Here is a 15,528-nt window from a genome sequence, read left to right as displayed (position 1 = left end):
GAGAAACCTCTTAGAGAAACAGAAGTCACCATAAGGCAGGAGCCTCAAGTTTTCCCACCATTTCAGGAGCTAGGACTTTTAAAAATAGCCCAAGTATTGCAGGATTTAGCAGATCTGCAGCTCCTCCACTCAATAGGGAGAAATCCAAGAAGCAGAAAAAATGGCTGGGAGAGACCAGGGGAGGATTAGCTTGGCAGGCAGGGCATTAGACAGGAGATGGGCACAACTGGGCTCTGCCAGGATGGGTTTCCCTGCCCAGAAGCCAAAAGCTGTTGGCAGCAGAGCTGCAGTTTCACCTTCAGCCTTCACCATGCAGCAGGGCAATGACAGCCCTGTGGAAGGAAAGGCATAAACACCATCTGGGGCTGGGTTGAGATTCACGCTTAATAGCATCCATCAGCTGCTGGAAGAAGCTCTAAAATGTCAGCATGCAAAGGCATGATTGAAGGTGACTCCAGTATGTTTCCAGGAATAACTGCCCACAGAAGAGCTGGGGGAGGGAGCAAGACCCTAGGAATAGGGAAGTGATTACTCTGCAGAGGTGCTGCCATGTGAGCAACTGGTCTGTGTGCTTGCCTGGCAGGGCCATGGCCTTTCTGAGCTCCCAGCACTCTGCCAGCTTGCCCATCAGCAGCTGGGTGTTGCCCAGTGCAGGCAGCAGCAGCCCAGGAGAGGAAGGTGTTGCCTGTGAGGGGTCTGGCACCGCAGAGGCAGCAGAACCATCCAGGGGGTTTCCAGATCTCCCTCAGGCCAGGCCATGAAAAACTGGAAAAATCTCCTGTCCTGCTGCCATCTCCATCCCCTGAGCTGAACCTCTGCCACAGAACAAGAGCTGGCAAGAAGCTGTTCCCCAGCTCTGCTGGGCTTGAGATGTCCCCTCACGAGCCCACCTTGGTCCTCTGGTTCCTTTGACATGATGAAATACCCAAGGGTAACTGGTTTGTTGGGTTCTGCTATTTCTACTGCTTTCCAAGGTCTGATAATGTCTCAGTGAAGCCACACTGCTCTGGGTCTGCCCTATGGCCTCCTAGGTATTTGGCTTGGGTGAGATCCCTCCTACAGCCTTTTCTGAGTAAAGACACTATTTTTGGCTCTCCAGCAAGGAAGCCACACTCAGCCCAGCAGAGTTTTGGAGACTTCCTTTTCCTTATTTTTCGCTGCAGCACTGCAGACCACATCCAGCACAGGCAGGGATTTGCTGCCTTGCCTTCTCATGCCCTACTGCTTCTCAAGCCCTCTCCTGCCACAAGTGCTGGGATGGGGGTCCTGGGTGTGGGTGAGTCCTGCAGCCCCCCAAGCAAGCAGAGTTTGGCGGCCCTGCTGGCCTTGCCCTGCTCCAGGTAATAGATCTGGGACTTCAGCAGCTTTGTCATGGCAGGAGCCCAAGATATTTCAGACAGCCCGAGTTTGCCATACCAGGAGCAGCTCAGGAGCCCCTGGCCACCTTACTGGGGTAACTCAAGATGCCTGCACTTCTGCAGGTTAAGAGTAGGACTGGGGTGAGTGGAGCTGGGAGACCCATCCAGTATGTCTGCCTGGTACCTTCAACCAGGGGCTTGTGGACTCCTGAGCTATTCCTGCCTCCAGGACCCTGCACAGGGCACTGGGTCCCAGCCTCTGGGAGCATTTGGCAGCCCAGCTCAGGGGCATGTGGGAGCAGCACAGGCATTGCCCTTCCACATTGCATTCCTACCCCTCCTCTGCCAGTGGGCTGCACCATGCTTTCCTGCTCCCCAGCCCCTTTGGAGGGCATGTCTGACAGCCCTGCTCAGTGGGAGGAGGTGGCTGGAGCCCATGGGGAGCACAGAGATGGGCTCTCAGCTTCTCTCCAGCCCCAGCTTGCCCTGGCTCTGGGATTCCTCAGGGCTCTGTCAGACCCAAATAAAGTCATACAAGTTCTCATGACCCCATGGCCTTATAGTGGTGGTAAATGTGAGTGCTGAGGATGCCTGGACACAGAGCAGACATTGCCTCTGGTGGGCCCCGGGAAACCCTTTTCTGATCCACGTTGCTGACTGTGTAAGACTGTTGAGAGACAACCCCTGTCAGGGCTGGTCCCAGCCTGCCTGGCTCCAGCTGAACATCACAGCATAGCAGAGAGGCAGGGAATATAGCCTAACAGGTAAAATCAAGGGTGAAAACCTGCTTTCTTGGCTGTAAAGAGCCACCAGAGGAAGCTGTCACAAGGGCTGGGCTGGGACTGCTCTCAGGGTACCAACACTTAGCACAGGATGTGTCAAAGTCCCCTGAGAAGGGACTGCAAAGTGGCCCCGGGAAGATGCTGCCTGACTGGGGCTGGGGTGCAGGCAGCTGGCATGTGGCACTGGGGAGGTGGCAGAGGTGGAAGCAGAGCTGTTCCTGGGCTGGCTGGGGGTGGCACAGGGGCCACTCTGACACAGACACATTGGTGAGGAGAGTCACTGTGACTCTAGAGCCTAACCTGGGATCAGTGCCAAAAGTAGCTGAAGCAAGGGCTGTTCCAGGAGTTGGGGACTCCAGCCTGGAGCTCCCCAGTACCTCACGCCTCCAGGTACAGCACTGCCGGCAATGCTAGCACCGGAGAAACCCTGCAGTCCCCCAGGGCACTCCCGGCATAGGGGAGGACATATGAGCCTCCTGGCAGTGCAAGGCTGTGTCTGGTACCGCTAGATGCATGCCAGGAGAAATGTAAACCCAAGCAGCCTTCTTTTCTGTCCCCAGCACCTTTGGGTGCCCATTAGAACTGGGCAGTATGTCACCGGCAGCGTTGCCAAGGACTATAAAAATGGGGAGGAATAGGGAATTGGGCCAAATTTGGGTCATGCGGGGACACAGCTCCCTCTGGTGAGGACACCAGGCGCTAGGCACCACAAACATCAAAAATGTCCTTGGGCAAGGACTTGCCAGCCGTGACCACGGTAGACGGAAGCTGCAGGCAATGCCGAGGCACCAGGTTTGGGAGCGTGGGGAAGGTCCTGGCTTTGGGTGAATTACACCACTTTGGGACAGAGAAGGTAATCAGAGCAAAAAAGGTGTTGAGTTGCTCAGTTCAAAAAAAAAAACCAAAAACCCAAAACGCACAGAGAGCAAACCATGGCTCCCTAGAAATGGATGTAGATGATGGCTAGAGGCTGGGAGGAGACACTGGCCCTGCCCCCAGCTCTCCTACCACACCAGGGTGCTCTCCTTTCCCCGCGTATACAAGCCCCAGTGATGCAGCAAAGCTCCTGCGTGTCTGGAGATCACCACTCCCGCACAGCTCGGCCGTGGGGAGACACCAGCCTGCCCAGCATCAGGACAACTAGCCCAACCTCCCCGTTGCAGTGTCCCACAGTGCCCCACTGTGTCCCCAGCGCCGGGGACGCGATGCCAGCAGGTTAGGCAGTCTGCCCGCTTGCTCTGCAGCCCCCCAAGCCCTGCAGCGTCACTCGGGCACCCCAAATGGAGGCAACATCAGACAGGGTTCCTGAGGCACGGGGTGGCGGGGACAGAGGGGTACTGGTCGCTCTCTGTCCTCGGGTGTTCACCGATAGATGGCGGTGGCGTATCTCGCTTGGGGACAGGCGCCGGGAGCAGTGTCCCAGCTGACAGCCCGGCGGACCTGGGGTTCCCAGCCAGCACCCCGCCGGCAGCCGAGATCCACCCTGGCTCCGGTAGTGCCTGCCTGCAGCAGCCTCGGGAAAGGGACTGTGTATTTTATTGTCCAGGAAGGGGAGGGAGGCAGAGTGCAGCCAGGAGTGGCTCCATCAGGGCCCGCGGCCGCTCTGACCTTCAGATGTACTCTTCTCTGGAGGGGATGGAGGTGCAGTCTCCTTTTCCAGACGGGTCACCTGAATACCTCACAGCAGTAGCGTGCCCGGTTTCACCGGTGCAGGGAGGAGAGAAAGAACAGCTAAAATATGCGAATCTCCCCACTCCACTTAGTCAGGTGTAGTAATCTTGTGATGCACAGGACAGGCTGGAGAACCGGGGAGTGTCTGTGACCATCTGTGACTCATCTGGCTGGCCCCTGGCCCTTGTGCTGGCAGGCAAGTAGTGGGAGAAACCCTTGCTGGAGGCTCCACAGTACAAGTACTGATATTTCAATTTAATTACCTGATCTGTGTCTGGCCGCAGCTTTCTTGGCACTGGAGAATGCTTGTGTGACAACCCCCATGTTGCTGTTGCCATTTCCGCAAGGAGATTTTGGCATCTCTGGCACCAGCGGCCCATTGAGCACTGACAGCTCCAAAGAGCAGTCTCACAGCTCACAGCACAGGGCAGCTGCTGTAGGAAACATCACAGAGCAGGAGCTGATTCTCCAGTCTGGCTCCAACATAGAGGGGCAACAGCCATGCACCACCCTGTCATACAGCAAGGCAGGGGGAGATGGCTGTGCCTGGGTGGAAGTAGATTGGACCAGAACTCTGTGAGGTCTGCATCCAGGTCCATAGGCAGGCTGGACAGCCTTGCTGGGAGCAGGCATCTCACTCCACACCCAGGTGAGCTCCTTGCTGATGGCAGGAAAGTGGGTCGTGAAGAGAGAAGGATGAAGGTCAGGAAGGGGAAGGAAGACCAGAGCAGGGGGGAGGGAGGAATAGAAAAAGATGTCAGGAAGGAGAGGAAACCAAAGCACATCTGCAACGCTGCTCCCACACAATTCTGGACGTGATGGAGAGGCCTTAGAACATCAGATAGCACTGGGGTTTGGACAAAGTCCCCCTGGGAACTACTAGACAGAGGCAAGTTCTGCTCATGGGCTCCTTCTTGTCCCAGAATACTGAATTAAAAACATAATTCAAGCTTGTGCACAAAGAGGGCCTGAAGCCTGGCAGATAGAGCCTGTCTGCCCCCCCCACCCCCTTCCTTTGCATGTTGTTACAGAGAATCTCATCTCTGTCTGAAATCAATCATCACCTCCCCTCCCTTACTCACAAACAACAGTAGATCCCCTATTTGGGAAGAAGCAATACATGCCCTCTGCCCCTTGACCATGGCCCTTCTCATCCCTCCCTCCCCAGTGTCCTACTGGCTGTACCACCACCACAATGTGACCAAAAAGCTTTCCACCAGCACCCTGCACCTCTTGTCTCGCGTCCCACCTGCAGCACCCTGCAGTGTGGGGGATAGGGTACGTCACAGGCGGGTGCTGCCTCAAGCATGGCCACGCAGCAACTTCCCTCCATTGTGTCTCCCCTCCTTGGGCAGGCCATCAAATCTGCGGTCTCCCACCATCTCCCTCCCACCGGCCTCCACTGGCTGTTCCTCCCCTTTGGAGTGCTTCACTTCCGCCACCCTGCTCTGGGCCCTCCAACAATGACTGCTCATTGTGCTTCTCTGTTTTCCCCATCAGCTTGGGGGATTTGGGCAAGAGTCTGCAGAGGTGTCTCTCCCACTAACCTTCTGCCCTCCCCAAAGTCTGAGCTGATGGGACAGCTGGGATCTGTCCCAGAAATGAAGACGGCTATGGTGGACATCTAGAAACTTCCACTTATGTCCCACATAGGTCTGCAGCTGGGCTACTCAGCATGCCCCAACTGGGTGCTGCTCCAGCTCTGCACAGGGAGAGCAGAACCAGGGAGCACACATGGGTATTCCCCAGGAATAAGTGGGATGACCACAACATTGACCTCACACCTACGGCAATGATGAGTACTGTTGGTGCTTGATAATGCTGGCACTACCCAACATTGCCTTTTACAACACAGCCCAGGGCCCCTGCGTGTCCCTTCACTCTGTTCAACTGTCTATGTCCCAGAGACTCTGGCTATGGATCTGGGCAGTGTGTTCCACACTAGAGTTCTGTGATTGGAGCCACTGGGGATGCAGTGAATTTCTAACTATACTTGGAGGGGATGTTCATCACACGCTGATTTTGCAGGAGCTTGTATTGTATTTATGACTCCTCTGGCTTGCACACTGAAGGCATGAACTCACACAGCTTTTTGCAGACACCAGTCTGACAGAACATGGAGGAAAATGCAACTCTTTCCTACGGCAGAGACAAATCCCCCCAGCGCGACTGCTACTGCAAAGAGAAAGCATTACTTATCTTTGTTCTTGGCTATCCTGTTTCTACCCACGAGACCACAGGGCCTTAACCACTCTTCTGCAAAGCCAAGAGCGGAGCCTGGGCTTCCTCTCCCGCGACACCTTGCTGCCATCCAGCAAACAATCGGCTGGGCGTGCCGCATCCTCTCCCAGCACCGGCCCCGTGAAGCCTCCCGGCCTCGGGGTGGCTCGCCCGTGCCGAGCGAGAGCTGCGCCCCCGGTCTGCTGGTTGCCCTCTCTGTTCCCCCAGTGCTACGGTAGAAATATTTTCTCCGGTTCCTTTCAAACACCAAACCTCAAGGGTGATCGTGTGGTGGAAATGTGCAGCGCAAACTCGGGTTTAGCAGAGTGACCGGTCATTACAGGCTGCTTCTGCGATGGCAGGCTCTGAAACCTGGTCTTCTGCTCGTGGTGGAGGGAACGCCACACGATAGGCAAGGGGAAGTAAGGGGGAGGACACTGTGGGCATCGCCGGGCGAGGGGAGAGGCATACCCTGGGGATGTGCCCCATCCAAGCGGTTCTGAGAAGGCTCCGATGGAAACATCTTCGGGAGCTCCAGCGTCGTGGATGGGGGAGACGGGGAGGACGGTGCAGGAGTGCTTCCCGCGCCTCCGGTCTCCGCTGTATCCCGGGGCGAGCCACAGGGGGCTTCGCGGGTGTCCGGCCCTCCCCGGGAGTGGCTCCGTGTCCGGTCCCGGCGGTGGTTCTCGGCGGGACCCGCACGGCAGAGCCCGCTCCCAGAGCACCACCGCCGGGACCGGACACGGCGCGGGACGGGGCGGCCCGGGACAGGGCAGGCGGGAGACGACCCCGCGGCCAGTCTCGCGGGGCTCGGGGGCCTCGGCCACCCCCTCCCCCTGCAGCCGAGAGAAATGTCTGAACATGTAGCAATAATGCCCCGGCATTCAGGCTGCCCGGCCCGGCCGGCCCTAATCATCGGCCCGCGGACCCCCCTCCTCTCCCCCTGCGCTCCCAGAAAGGGGAACAAAACCCAGCACGTTTCTGCAGCCCCCGCGCATAAAGCGCAGGGCCTGGGCCTCAGTGGGGGGCAAAGCAGCCCGTCAATCTCGGCGCCGGGGCCCCTTTGTCCCTCGCCTCCCTGCCACACCTTTTGTTCCCGAATCCAATAAGCGCCTATTCCCGCTACCTTCCTCGGCGGTTCCTTTCAGTGCCGGCCCGGCGGCCACAATGGGCCCGGCTCTGAGCTGCGCGGCCCCATTCAGCGCCCTTGGCACGCTCACAAGCCGGCCGGGCCGCCCTGCCCCGCGGGCACCGGCCGCTGCGACCGCCCTGCCGCCGGGCACCGGTCCCGGCCCCGCCGGGCACCGGCCTCCGGGCGAAGGAGGAGCGGGCGGCGGATATTGCACCTGGTTTATTGACTGTCGCGGGGCGCTGGCGCAGGCAGTAACCGATACAGAGTAGATAGAGGGGTCGCGGCACCCTCGGGCCCCGCCGTCGGCTTTTTACAAGCAAAGCTGCTCCGCTGGCGCAGGGCGATAGGCTCCGGGCCGCCCGACCATCACGGCGGCTTCTTAGGGCGGCGGCGCGGCGTTAAGAGCTCAGGCAGCCCCGTCCTGAAGCTCCGTTCCTCTTCGGTCGCCGTCGGTCCCGAAACGCGTCCCGCGGGAGAGCTGGGGTCCCGCCGCGCCGTCCCGCCGCCACCTCTCCTCTGGTCCAGGGCGCGCGTTGTGCAGCCGGGCTGCGGTGCGGGAGATAACGGGGCCCCAGAACCTCCGCTCCGTCATGCCGGTTCGCTCCTCGCCCTCAGTGCTTGCGGGCTACCAGGCCCGGATGCCCTGCAGTGCGCCCTGGCTACAGGAGGGCCCCGCCGCTGCCTGGTGCAGCGGCTGGCCGCCGCCGCCGAAGCCCCCCAGGCCGCCCACGTTCACGAAGGGGCCGGCGGCCGCCGCCGGGCTGCAGGCGGCTTGCATGGAGGCGCTGCCTGTGCCCGCCGGGTAGGTGCAACCGTAGCCAGGGTTGTAGGAGGCGGCGTTGCCGTAGCCGTAGGGGGGGAAGCCGTTGTAGGAGTAGGGCCCGTTGTATGCCGAGCTGTAGCCCTGCGACCCGCCGAGGCACGGCTTGCCGTCGCGGACCAGCACGGGAACGGCCACCCTGCGCGGCGGCGGCGGGGCCGCGGGGCTGCCCAGCTCCAGCGACTTGTCCTGCCGCTGCCGCTTGCACTTGTAGCGCCGGTTCTGGAACCAGATCTTCACCTGCGTGGAAGTGAGCTTGAGGCTGCTGGCCAGGTGCTCCCGCTCGGGTGCCGATAGGTAACGCTGCTGCTTGAACCGCCGCTCCAGCTCGAAGACCTGCGCCTGGGAGAAGAGGACGCGCGGCTTCCTTCGGCTCCGTTGCTTCGGCCTCTCCGCCTCCTCTGCCTTCTCCGTCGCGTCCAGTGGCTTCTTCAGGACGCAGCTCTCTGCACGGAAGAGCACAGGTCATGGCTGCACCTCGCCGACGCCGGGCGCATGCTCCTCCCGACGGGCCTCACCGGCAGGCGAGAGCCCCGCGCCGCACCCTGCCCGGCTCCGTGCCGCACGCACCCGTCGGGGATCTGCGGTGCGGTGGGGGGGTGGGGAGCGCCTGGACCGGCAGCCTTCAGCACCTCCTGTGCTTGAGAAGGGCCGGTTCAGGCCGCGGGCCCGGTGCGTCTCCGCGCCCCGGGGCTGGCGGCCGGTTTACTGCAGCGGTAGAGCAGGGCCGAGCCCCGGGCCGGGCCGCGCCGCTCACGGTGCCGGGCACCTGTCTCGCTCCAGGAGGACCCCGCCGTAGCGGGATCGGCTTGAGCCTAAACTTCCCCGTTCTTTCCCCTCTTCTCCAGAAGTTGCAGTACGCGGGCCTGATCTAGGAACTCTGGATCGGGACCTTGCGGAGGCGCATCCCGCAGAGGCACTTGCCTGGGAGGCGGCAAGCGGGGCGCGGAGGACCACGGTGGGAGCCCCACGACGTGCAAGCCCCGGCTCGAGGTACCCAGGGGACGCGTCGGCGAGAACAGAGCTGAAGCGCCGGGGGCATCGCTGCGCGATGCCCAGAGGGATGGGAACGCACCGCAGGGATCGATCGCGGACCCTTCCCGGCGGGGCGGAACGGGGGGAAGCGGAGGGAGTGATACTCACTTGGGTCACGGGCAGCGGGGTCCAGCTCCTCTCCCGGGCCGGGGGCCTCGCATGAGCCGCGCAGCACGGCGTGCACGTAGGTTTCAGCGGAGATCCGGGCGTCCGCCTGGTTGCCGGACGCTGCCATGGGGCTCAGGTACGACAGCTTCTCCTCCTCCTCTTCTTCCTCGCCGTCGGAGAAGCGAGCGCCATCGGCCGCCGCCAGCAGGCAGGAGGCAGGGTGGAAGTGGTGCTCCAAGTGGTGCGGGAGCTGCGCCGCATAGTGCGGGTCCTGTTGCTGCTCCAGGTTGAGGATGTCTTTGACAGAGAAGGGGGTGGAGGTGACGGGGCTCGGTAACATCATCGGGGTAGCGCAAGGGGCCAGGCAGTCCCGCGGGACCGGCGGCGCTCGGGCGGCGGCTCGGCAGGGAGCGGCGCGCCCGGTGAGGGGGGAGGCGAGCAGGCAATACCGAGAGACGAGGGGCCGCGCCTGCTCCTGTCTAAGTTTCCTCCATTAGCCCGGCGCTGGGGGTCTGCGTTTTGTTACAGCTTCTGCAAGGACAGCCAAAGGCTCAGGAGCCTCCTCTGCCCCGGGCCAGCACGTCACGGCGAGGAGGGGCCGGGGGCTGGGGGAGGCCTCGCCATTGGAGGGAGGGGGAGGTAGAGCCGGCCCCCTGCCCAGCTCCGGCCGCCCGGCCAGAAATAGAAATGTATTAAGGTTGTGCTCGGGGAGGTCGTTTCCCCGCAGAGCGTCCCGTCTGCCCGGTACCCGGCCGGTGAGCGCGAGGATAGTACGCCGGGGTCTAGGTCCCCGCAGAGAGCCGCGGCCGCCGCCGCGCCTCCCAGTGCTAAGCACGTGTAGGTAGGTAGGGACCTCCGCCCCGGCGCGCCGCGCTGGCCCCCGCCCGCACACAGCTCGGCCTTGGCACCGCGAGGGGAGAAGGCATGTGGGCCAGCCGGCCCGGCCTCCTCGTCCGTCCAGCACGGCCGTCCACCCGGCCCCGCAAGTGCCTCCCGCCGCCCGGGACAGAGCGCGAAGGGGAGATTTGCCTCCGTCGCCCAGCTCTCCTCCCGGAGCTGACGTGGGCCCCTCCGCTCCGGGCGGCCCGTAGCCGTGCGACGTACACGTATCCGAGCCGACCCGCACCGCAACCCACGGCACGCCCGGTGCCTCCCGCCGGTGCCCCTGCAGATTCCCCCATCACAGCCTAATCTCCCGCCTGCTCCGACTCGCCGCAACCGGCGCGACCCGCGCTCTCCCGAGGGAAGGCGCGTTCCGCCACCGCTACCGGATCGGTCCCAGTAGCCCTGCGACCGCCAGGCCCAGCCGAGCCGGACCGTGCCGGGTTGGGTGGACAGCCCAGAGACACGGCAGCGGGGGCTGGAAGCGGGGAGCACTATCCCGCGCCCTTCGGTATTTCCTTTCGTTTTATTTCGTTTCGTTTCGTTTTGTTTCGTTTCGTTTCGTTTAATTTCTCTCGACGGTAAGTGTAGGCGAGCGGCTCAACCACGGAGCCGCCACGCTGCCGTGTCGGCGGGTGATGCACCGAGCCTGCCGAGCGCCCTTCACACGGCGAGTCCTCCAGACCCAGGGCTGCGCCGAGCATGCGGCGGGGGGTGCCGTGATCCCCCTACGACGCCCCGCGGCCCCCGGGCCCCTCCAAGGGCTCAGCGCTTCGGCGCCGCGGGCAGAGGACACGCCGAAGGAGGGGCGGAGGGTCCCGGGCGATATATTTCGTTGTGATTAAAATCCTGCTGCCCCGCAGGGCTCGGATCTGCGCCGACGCGAGGCCGCAGGAATCCGGGTGCGCACGGCGGGCAGGTGAGTGTCCCGGGGCCGGGGCTTCGCGGGGCCTTGCGGGGCTCTTCTATCGGGTCGTTACACTCCGGTGGCTTTGCCGTTTTCCAGACCTATCGGGGCCCTCGTTTCCCCCCCTGCTTACGCCGCTCCCGCACTCCTCAGAGTAACCCACGTAACGGAAGGCACGGTTCGGGACGGGCGCCCGGGGCCAGCGCACTTCTTCACAGCTCGGGCGGTCCCGCGGCGAGGCTGCTTTCCATTCCCCGGCGCGCCGGATCGGTCCCACTGTGCCATTTCAAACCCATCGCCAGAAATCATGGAGAATCGTTCTCTCCCGCTCGCCCTCGGTGCCGACGACCATGCTCCCGTCCTAAGGCCGTCCGGTCCGGACGCTGGAAGGGGAAAGACATTTGCTATAACCAGGCCTGAGCGGGGCCTGGCTCTGCTCCGTGCCGCCGGTGAGCGGAGGAGCCTGCTGCTTCCTCTCTGCCTCCGCCCCTATACCAATTAGTAACAATTAGCTCTTTATTGGCGTTTCACAGATGCCACCGGCACGCTCCCGGGGAGCTGCAAGCGCGAAGGTTCGGCGGCAGCGAAGCGGGCGGCCAGGACTCTTCCTCTTTTCGGCGCCGAGCTCTCTGGAAGCGCCGCCACGGCCGGTCTCGGTGTCTGGGAGAGCAGCAACAAGGGCCGGTGCACTCGGTGGCGGCGGCAATGAGGGCTGCTAGGCCACAGCCCGGTGTCTGCCTGCCCGGCTATCGGCGGGAGCAGCAGCAGCCGTGCCGAGGACCTGGGCCCCGGCCCGGAGAGGTCCGGCTCGCATGGAGCCATCGCGATCCCGGACGGGCTGTGCGCCAGGCGCGGCCTGCGGGCAGGGAAAGTCCGGGCTCAGAGGACGCGGCGGGACGACTCTCCGGCGGTAGCAGCAGTTCTACCGCTGGAAATCGCTCAATCGTGTCGCCGCCGGTTCCGAAGAGTGCTGGGGGAATCCCTGCCCCGCTGCCGCAACAATCCGCGGCTGGACCCCGGCACGCGTGGGACTACCCCCGTTTCATCCCGGTGTTTCCTGATACGGTAACGAAACCTGCGCCTTCCCACCCTTAAGGCATCCCCCCCTTTTTAGGGCCGGATCGGGCCCGCATCGGCGGGACACTAGTGACGATTTCCCAGTTGGAAAAGCCGAGAAAGAAGGGAGCTGGTCGGGCTCGGCGCCTCCCTCTCCATATTGGGGCAGCGGGCGCAGAGGAGCACGACCGGGCCCGAGAGAGGGACGCGGGGCTGCAGGAGACAGGACAAGGTGCAGCCCCCTGTACCTGCCGGCGAGTGTCAGGCCCGAGATGCGGCTCTGGGGCTTTCCCGAGCCGGCTGGGCTGGGGTCATTGGGCTATTAATGGTTATTTTATTTATATAATCAGCGGCGTCCCCTGAGCTCTGTTTACAGCGGGGCCTTGTTGTCCCGGCCGCTCTTGCGCTCTGTTTAGACAGGGGATTATTGTAATGGATGGAGCTCGCCGTGCGGATGCTGCTGCGGAGCCAAGAGCCGGGCCCGTGAGGGGGGGAGCAGCCCTACAGCGGCCGCGCACATCGTGGCTGGCGGGCAGCCCCCCACCTTTCCCCGCGCAGGCAGCCCGGTAGCAGGCAGCTGCGGCCGGGGGCCTGGCTCGGGGCGATGCTATCAGCCCCAGGGCTGCTAATTGCTCCATTAGTCTCGCGGGTGCAAAGTGTTAGAGCCGACCCCGCACTAATGGCCATAAACAAACAAACACGTTAATCCGGCCCTGTCTCCAGCCCCGGTGCTCGGGGAGCCAACGGGGGAACGGCGGCGCGGGCTTGACGCGACTGCAGGAGGCCCCGGGCGGACGGCACCCACCTGCCCGCCACCCCGGGTAGCCCGGAGGACTGCGGACCGGGGCCGGTGAGGACCCGCGCCGCCGGGAGCTGCCCGCCGCGCCCGGATCTGTTTACACAGAGCCTGCCCTTGTGTAAACGCTGCGCGCCGTGGTTTATCTCAGGGCCCGTCTGTTTCTCGTTCTCTGTCAGCAGCGCCTGGTGAAGGATGGGCCTTTCCCAGACGCTCGGCCCTGATTTATGTGAGAACCGCAGCGCGCCGGGGACGCCCGCGCACGGCGGGGAGGCTGTGGGTCCCGGGACAGCGACCCACCGTCGGGCCCGCTGATGGGGATGCGCTGCCCCGTCAAGCCCGGCCGGCCCGCACACGCCTGGCCCGCCTCGCACACCTGCCGGCACATCGGCACGGCAGGGCATGGCGCTCCGCCCGCTCCCGGGCCCTGCTCTCTCCGCACCGAGCCGCTTGCCACCCAGGACGGTGGGAAGCGGGCGGGCTCAGGGAGGAGCAGGCACGGAGCGGCCCCTCCAGCAACTCCCAGCCCGGGTGCGCCCGCCTGGACTCGGCCCCGAACCCGCCACGTCTCTCAGAGTAAAGGACTGCTTTTATTCCGTCCCTGCCGCTTGCCCAGGAATGACTTCCACAGCTTTTGAAACGAAATGTTATCTTTATTCACCAGGAAAGCGGAGAGCTTCTGCTGGAGTGGGAGGCAGGTCTAGGCAAGAGATGCTGCACATTCATCCAGAAATTCATCCCTGCCATGCCCTGTCCCAGCCCTGCCTATGCAGTGCCGGCGCCATCCTGCCCACTCGGGTCAGCCTCCACCTCTCAGGGTCCCGAGAACCTCCTGTCTTGGCTTTTCCAAGAACCACCCACATAATGCCCATTTTCTTGAGAAATAAATCACTCCAAATATTTGCTTTTACTCAATATCTTCTTGCTGTCATTGGTTGATTTGCTTTACAGTTGTTCGTCACAGGATGGGGGTGTATGATTTGGAAATATGGCCTAAAACAAAGCTTAGATGAGAAACATGTTTTCTGATGGTCAGACCCAGACTTTGTTCATCTGCATCTTCAAGATGGGAGCTTAATTTGGGGGATGCCAGTTGCTGTATGCAATATTCAGTGCTCAGTAGTTGAGGAGATAAGAGTGGCTCATGCCAGGGTGCTGGTCATGGCAGCAAGGGGATCTTGGTAGGTTTGGTCATCAAAAGGAAGGCGTCAATTCATTTCGGTGTCCAATGGACCTCTAAAATAGAGACTGATGTGTTGATCTCTGTCAGAGCCAAGTTGCAGGTGCAGGTAAAGATCATCCCACATCTGAGGCAACGTGGGATAGGAAATGTCAGTGCCAAGGACCCCCTCCTGCCTGCTTTTATTTGGTGTCTATAGTGCACAAAGGATATCCAGGCTCCACAAAGCTACCCTGCTGCACAACAGAGCCCCACAAGTGTGGACGTGCAGAGGGTAGCAAAGCACCTCTTCCTCTGAGGGAGAATCTGTCTTAAATCAGTTTATGGGTCCTGCGATGAGAAGGTCCTGTGTGGAGGCTTCAGCTGGAGCATGCTGCGACAGACACATCTACACCGCTTCTTACCACTTGCACAGAGCAAAACCCACAGCCTTTAAAGGAGCACTTTTGCTCCGTGCCTCGGAAGCCATTGCTGCATGTTTGTGTCCATGAGGTTAGAAAGCAGGGCTGAAATTCATCCTTCAGCAGAGCCCAGCATGGGGCTCACTCACTGCTCACATCTGCAGGTCTGTGTACCACTTGCATCCCATAGGGCTTAAGTGGAGCCTAAGTGGACCCCGGGCCTTGTGTTGGCGGCCTGCCCGGTGCTGGATTTGAGCTCCGAGCCCAGGCCTGCAGGTCTGATTCATGCATGTATGTAATCCTGCTGAGGTCAGCGGGTTTCATCCTGATCCCACTGCAGCCCGCAGGATGGTTCACATGAGAGTGGCAGGGTCAGGATCTGTGTTTGCATGTGCTGTAGAAAATGGAAAAATCAAGATTAAACCAATTAAATTTTAACAGGTCTGGAAAGCGTTTTATTACATAATAAACAGGAGGGATTAGCCATGTCAGGCTTTCCTGTGTGTGCAGGCGGAGCGGTTCCTTGCTGTCCACGGCATTCGGTGTTCTTCTGGGCTGAGGACCTCCCTGTGCTGCCACTGGGGCTGTCCCACTGATAGATACACAGGGCTGGGAATGCAGCTGCATGCTTGCTCTCCTTCCCATCCAGTGTCTTCCCCCAAAGTATTCTTAGCCTGAGTAAAGCATTTTATAGAAGAAATTTCACAAGTTATTCTGTGGCTATTTCTATAGTGTCCTTCAGGGAAAGGGAAGCCCTTGTGCTTATGTACAGGCATGCTGGTGAGGAGTGAGTGGCCAGGCTGACTGTGCAAGGTGGTGACACATGTCTCCTCTTGGAAATAGAACTGATAAGTTCCTCTTGTTTAGGGCATTTGCCCAGCAGCCAGTCTCCACTTCTCTTTCTGTTTAATCAAGATTCCTTCAGCTGCAAATCTGCAAAGATTCCTTCAGTTCCCATGTGGATGAGGCCGTCCTGGGCATGGGTACCCTGCAGAGCTGGCAAAGTTCCCATGTGGATGAGGCCGTCCTGGGCATGGGTACCCTGCAGAGCTGGCAAATCTGCAGAGCTGGCAAAACTGGCATACATCTGTGGTTTTGCCAGGGTAGTTTTGGGGTAAATGGCCTGAGAAAGGTACATGGGAACACACTTTAGCAGAAACTGATCTTCAACCTTGGGTGA

At 61.2% G+C, this 15,528-nt stretch overlaps 2 protein-coding genes across 2 annotated transcripts; one reads left to right on the top strand and one right to left on the bottom strand.

The window, feature by feature from the left end:
* Positions 1-7,367: 7,367 nt before the first annotated feature.
* NKX2-3 (NK2 homeobox 3) lies at positions 7,368-9,924 on the bottom strand. The gene is made up of 2 exons (XM_071748583.1): positions 9,127-9,924; positions 7,368-8,429 (listed from the first exon to the last, which is right to left on the bottom strand). Exons 1-2 carry the CDS (start codon positions 9,467-9,469, stop codon positions 7,789-7,791), a joined length of 984 nt encoding a protein of 327 aa, XP_071604684.1. The 5' UTR covers positions 9,470-9,924; the 3' UTR covers positions 7,368-7,788.
* Positions 9,925-10,050: 126 nt separating this feature from the next.
* Positions 10,051-13,682, top strand: LOC139798088 (uncharacterized). Its single transcript, XM_071748173.1, has 5 exons — positions 10,051-10,077; positions 10,218-10,519; positions 10,872-10,927; positions 12,950-13,343; positions 13,432-13,682. The coding sequence occupies exons 1-5, from the start codon at positions 10,051-10,053 to the stop codon at positions 13,469-13,471; spliced, it is 819 nt and encodes a 272-aa protein (XP_071604274.1). The 3' UTR covers positions 13,472-13,682.
* Positions 13,683-15,528: the final 1,846 nt, after the last annotated feature.

This window comes from Heliangelus exortis, chromosome 7 (assembly GCF_036169615.1).
Source record: "Heliangelus exortis chromosome 7, bHelExo1.hap1, whole genome shotgun sequence".
NCBI lineage: Eukaryota > Metazoa > Chordata > Aves > Apodiformes > Trochilidae > Heliangelus > Heliangelus exortis.
Note: the sequence above shows the minus strand (reverse complement) of the source record. Positions and strands in the feature narration are given on the sequence as shown.

Excerpts from the sequence above, each read along its gene's own strand:
- NKX2-3 (XM_071748583.1), bottom strand. The coding sequence starts at position 9,469 with ATGATGTTACCGAGCCCCGTCACCTCCACCCCCTTCTCTGTCAAAGAC. Across the intron at positions 8,430-9,126 it reads CCCCGCTGCCCGTGACCCAA|AGAGCTGCGTCCTGAAGAAG; the intron begins GTGAGTATCACT and ends TCTTCCGTGCAG.
- LOC139798088 (XM_071748173.1), top strand. The coding sequence starts at position 10,051 with ATGTGGGCCAGCCGGCCCGGCCTCCTC. Across the intron at positions 10,078-10,217 it reads CCAGCCGGCCCGGCCTCCTC|CCGTGCGACGTACACGTATC; the intron begins GTCCGTCCAGCA and ends GGCGGCCCGTAG. Across the intron at positions 13,344-13,431 it reads AACCCGCCACGTCTCTCAGA|GAAAGCGGAGAGCTTCTGCT; the intron begins GTAAAGGACTGC and ends TTTATTCACCAG.